Source organism: Arachis ipaensis, chromosome B3, assembly GCF_059453495.1.
Source record: "Arachis ipaensis isolate K30076 ecotype BB chromosome B3, ASM5945349v1, whole genome shotgun sequence".
NCBI classification, from domain to species: domain Eukaryota; kingdom Viridiplantae; phylum Streptophyta; class Magnoliopsida; order Fabales; family Fabaceae; genus Arachis; species Arachis ipaensis.
The window spans coordinates 27431300-27436405 of record NC_142438.1 but is presented as its reverse complement, the minus strand read 5'-3'; the positions used below and the strand labels follow the sequence as shown (position 1 = coordinate 27436405).

At 34.1% G+C, this 5106-nt stretch overlaps 1 protein-coding gene across 2 annotated transcripts; it reads left to right on the top strand.

The window, feature by feature from the left end:
* The first annotated feature begins 809 nt into the window (after window positions 1-809).
* LOC107630138 (transcription factor ILR3) lies at window positions 810-4230 on the top strand. Of its 2 annotated transcripts, none has more exons than XM_016333195.3 (5): window positions 810-1448; window positions 2506-2568; window positions 3281-3358; window positions 3451-3613; window positions 3791-4230. In XM_016333195.3, exons 1-5 carry the CDS (start codon window positions 1309-1311, stop codon window positions 4055-4057), a joined length of 711 nt encoding a protein of 236 aa, XP_016188681.1. In that variant the 5' UTR covers window positions 810-1308; the 3' UTR covers window positions 4058-4230. The 2 variants fall into 2 exon arrangements, with proteins under 2 accessions (XP_016188681.1, XP_088364808.1); XM_088508682.1 differs by having other exon boundaries at window positions 1135-1448; window positions 3287-3358.
* The last annotated feature ends 876 nt before the right edge of the window (window positions 4231-5106 follow it).

The following is a 5106-nucleotide window of genomic DNA, read 5'->3' as shown; positions in this document are numbered from 1 at the left end:
TTAATATATTTATAAAAAATTATTATTTTTATATGCTACATATTATTTATATTGTTTAAAATTTTTAGATCCGTCACTTTTTATATCTCCTTTTAACATCACGATTTACTCTTTGATCGCTTGGTTATAAATATGTCGCTTATAATCACGATTTATGTTAATTCTTTTTCTGTTATTTTAAACAAAAAATTTATATATAAAAAAAGGACATGGAAATAATTAAGATGATCATGATTTTGTTTTATTTTTATTTTATTCATGTGAAAAACCCACAACTAACGGATCTAGTCATCTAGTGTCAGGTATGGCAAAACTAATAAATTATTTTAGGAAAATAAGTTTTTGAGAAAAATCCAAATCAACCCCTGCGACAACGAGACCCTTGATAAAAAAAAATTCCAACTCGACCCCTGACAAAAAAAAAACCCAACTCGGTCCTGATAATTACCTCGAAAGGACAACGAAGTCTTTGTGCCAAAAAAAATTAATGTTATTTTTTTGGCACAGAGGCTAATCAGTCCCAAAAAAAATTATCAGAAATCGAATTTGGTGTTTTTTTTTTTTTGGGCCTCGTTGTCCTTTTGAGATAATTGTCAGGAGTTGGATGGGATATTCACTCTAAATTTTTGCGCTTGTTCGGTTTTTCTTCAAAAAATATTGCCCTATCATATTTTTTTTGGTCAGATTACCCTATCTAATAAAACACAAACTCATGGATTTTAGCTCAAGTCCAACCTAAGCCCAAGTCAAAGTCAGTGTCAAGCCTGAGAGTGGTTTTGTCCTTGAAGGCCGACGACGAGGAAATTTTCATCCACATTACCAAATACCCACCACACCCCACGTGCTATTCGCCACCTATTTTTATTTATTTTCATCCTTCACTCATTCACCCACGCACACGGATTCCCTCTTTTCCCAGAAACCAGACAGATACACACAAAAGTGGCAAAACAATAAATATAAAATTAACAAAATCTCTTTTAAGTTTTAACAAGTGATTATATTATATATTTATATGCACATAGAAAGTCTTAATAAAAACTCTCAATTTTTTACTTTTTGATATTGAAATATTAAATAATACATTGAGATATTTGCGACACTATTTAGCTAATTCGTTAATAATATATAAGAATACTTAAAAACAAAAAAAAAAACTATTACGTTTTCTGCGAAATTTAAAACGTGCAAACATAAACAACCACCCTTTGCCCCTGTTTGTTTCCCAGGAAAATCACGACACCAAAGATTCCCCACCAACCGCCGCCGGGAAAAGAAAATTCCGGGAGAGCCTCTTCATCTTCAAGAATGGCTTCCCGGGAAAGCACTAACTGGCTTTTCGATTACGCTTTGATTGACGATATTCCCGTCCACGATGCCACTTTCGCTGCTCCTTCCTCCGGTTTCAATTGGCCTTCCAACGCCATCAATGGTTCTTCAAATGTCGGGTACTCTAAGAATTTCGTGTTTTTTGTTTTAATTTCTTTTTTATTTTAAAACTTCTTCCTTTTTTATGTTGAACTTGCCCTCTCTGATTTTGCCCCCTTTGTCAAGATTGGTAATTAGGGTTTGCTTCATTTTGCGTAACTGTGTATGCTAATGCTATAACGTTACGCCTTTTTGGTCTGGTTTTGTAATTTTGAGCCCTTTTTCGATTTAATTTCTTAGTTCAGACACTATGATCTGTGATTTTTTTGTTGTTGCTGTGTGTGCTTGGAATTACTACTTAAGATGCGGTTTTTATTGGTGCTTCAGCTTTTACATTGCTTGAACTATCGTAGTAAACCATTTTACCATCACGAGATTCTGCATTTGATTTCTATACACTGTAAACTCGAACACAGTATTTTGGTGGGAATTGATTATGAGAGACATGCGTATTTTATCGGCCAATTTTCCTTCTTTTGGGTACAAAAGTGGAGGGGATTGAGTGTGTAGGGTTAATAGTATATAATTAAGGTAGTTCTTTTGTAAAGCCTTAGAGGCTATGGAATAAGGATTGGTTTTTTTATTCATTTTTTTCAAGTAGTTTTTTGTTGTAATGTATGTTAATTAACCTTTCATTTTTCAGAACAAATAAATTTGTGAAATCTAAGGCAGATACCTTTTTTTTGTGCGAGTGGGGTACTCACGTTATGCATTGTGCATTTTCATTTTTCACATTTTCATGTTTGATCCTTTATGTAATTCTTTTAATCCCAGTACGATGTTCTTGTTCTCCTGCTTCTACCTCCCTTAACCAAACACACCCTTAACGTTAAATTTGGATTAAGATATTTAGAACTGTGACTCAGACTGCTATTGGGATGGGTGTATCTCAAAAGTATTGCTTTAACCGATTTCCATGGTAACATATTAGAAAGAAGCTAATCTACATGTGATGATGTTATTTAAAGCTTTTTTTTCTCCTTCATGACAGTATGATACTATATACGTCCGCCCATTCCCTTTCCATAAAAGAACATTTTTGACTTAGTTCTTGTTTGCAATATTATCTGCTCGTAGTGTTGAAATTGATGGCTCGTTGGGCGATTCTGATGGTATCAAAGAATCTGGTTCAAAGAAGAGGTACACAATTTATTTTTTAGTATTTTGTTTTCATTGAAAATAGAAATATACCAATCAAAGATGGAAACAGAATCATCACGTGTAGCTACTAAACAATCTTATTCTGTAATGGTAACCTGTTCTTTTCCAAGTCTAGTTTGTTAAAGATTTAGATCGAAAGGCAGGATTGGTTGTTTCAATATTTTTCTTTCTGTAGTTTACTCCTTTTTCTTTTATCTTTTTAACAATAATCAAGCAGTCACGCATAAGTACTGAAAACTTGATAGATGTCTAGCTGAGTCAAAGTGACAAACAAATTCTATTCTTTTGCTCAACGTATAATGTATTCTATTCTAGTACAATTAAATAACATTACTCCATCTAGACTCCATATAATTCAATTTCTTCTGCTACTTTCTTGACATCATTGTTCTTTGTCAGTATTGAATACATTTTTTTGTGTCTTAATATTTAAAACCCAAAGTGTCCAATTACCTGCCATTTCTTTAGGCACTTCTGACTTTTCTGAATCCCCCGCAGTCACCTATTGTGCCCCCCTCTCTAACCAGGCCCAATAGGGTTTTCAATAATGCAGCAAGAAGAATAACCATGTCCTATTCCACTAGATGTCTCCGAGTAACCACATAAAAAAGAAATGGAACCCCAGAAGTCAAAGAATCCAATTCAGATAGTCTAACCCCAGGAGGATTTTCTTGTTAATTTTCTGTTGTAGGGGCAGATCTGAGTCATGTGCTCCTTCTAGCTCCAAGGCATGTAGGGAGAAATTGCGGAGGGATAGGCTTAATGACAAGTAAACTACCTACTTTCTCTCTTTTTGTTTATATTATCTTGTTGGTATATGTTTAAGCTTGTTGCTATGGTTGACTCGTGATTAATGGTTAGGTTTGTTGAATTAGGCTCCATTTTGGAGCCTGGAAGGCCTCCTAAAACTGACAAGGCTGCTATTCTGATTGATGCCGTCAGAATGGTGACACAATTACGGGGCGAAGCCCAAAAGTTGAAAGACTCAAATATGGGTCTACAAGAAAAGATTAAAGAGCTGAAGGTGAAGACTAGGTTCATATTTTATATTAATCTATAAATAAATTCCTCCCAAGAGCTTATGGAGTCTAGATGACTGAGTTTTCTGCCTTAAAATTAACACTATGTCTTATCCATGACCAAAAGCCATGTACACCACAAACTAACTTGTCCGTGAATTCTATTTCTCTCTGCTGTGCAGGCTGAGAAGAATGAACTTCGTGACGAGAAACAGAGACTCAAGGCAGAGAAAGAAAAGTTGGAGCAGCAGCTGAAATCTATGAGTGCACAACCTAGTTTCATGGCGCCTCCTACTGCGATCCCTGCTGCATTTGCTCCTCAAGGTCAAGTCCCCGGCAACAAGCTGGTTCCTATCATCAGCTATCCAGGAATGGCAATGTGGCAATTCATGCCCCCTGCTGCAGTTGATACCTCGCAGGATCATGTACTCCGCCCACCAGTTGCCTAATTTGGCACTGTACAATGGCCTCAATTTTGGCCCAAAGTTGTATCCATTTACACCCCATACCTTCTTGGCTTTCTTAGTTATTTGCTAAATGTTCTAACTGTACTGTGCTGGCTTCTGACTGGATTTGTCTTATGATATACTATTATGAAGTAATGTTCTTGTTTGCTTGTAAATGTTAATAAGATTATCTAGCTATCTTCTTATGAATGAACACGATATATGAATGCAATACAAATATACAATACAATGTTGGCACGGGAATACCTAATATTAAAAATTATAAGACAAGATACAGTTATAGTACGTAAAATTAACATAAAATATAATGATTTTAAATTAATACAAATTAACGTAAACATTAAAATTTACTTATTCTTCTGATTTTAATGAGTTTTCTCTTTTAATTATGATAAAACTATAAATTGTAAAAGTTTTTATATTACAGTAATATATGTATTTCATCTACAACATCATTTAACATGTATTAGTCTATCAAATAATACAGTAGCTACTTTGAAATACTGGTGCTACATTGCTATATTGGTACTATACCATATCTGTGTTTTGAGAATTTTTTTTGAAATTTTTAATGGTTGCTGTGGAGATCTTCTGAGTCTAGTAGAAAATAACAGTTTTAGTTTATGTTTATAAAATTGGAAGAATTGTTAACCTCAGTAAAAATGCTATTTAACATTGGTGGCAGTTTTAGTTTAGGTTTGTAAAATTAGAAGAATTGTTAACCTCAGTAAAAATGCTATCTAACATTGGTGGCTCTAACGCAGCAATGATGTTTTTGGTTCAAATGATCGTGCTCTCTATTTTATAGCATTTATTGTACTCTCTGTTTTGAAATATCTCTATTTTGTAATATTTATTTCAAAATGTTCAACTTAGTATATAAAATCATAATGCAACTCTAAACTTCCAACTCACGGTCAAAAGTCAAAATCAAGATGTTACAATTGCGCAAGCCTTAGAGCTAAAGGCACTATTTGAAAGAATTCAGAAAAAGAAACAAAAATACCTGCACGTGTGGGGAATGTATCTGT

What these genes read in the sequence shown, in the direction of transcription:
- LOC107630138 (XM_016333195.3), top strand. Translation starts at nt 1,309, where the DNA reads ATGGCTTCCCGGGAAAGCACTAACTGGCTTTTCGATTACGCTTTGATT. An exon ending in GAATCTGGTTCAAAGAAGAG is followed by an intron (nt 2,569 to 3,280) that starts GTACACAATTTA and finishes TTTCTGTTGTAG; the next exon opens with GGGCAGATCTGAGTCATGTG. An exon ending in AGGGATAGGCTTAATGACAA is followed by an intron (nt 3,359 to 3,450) that starts GTAAACTACCTA and finishes ATTAATGGTTAG; the next exon opens with GTTTGTTGAATTAGGCTCCA.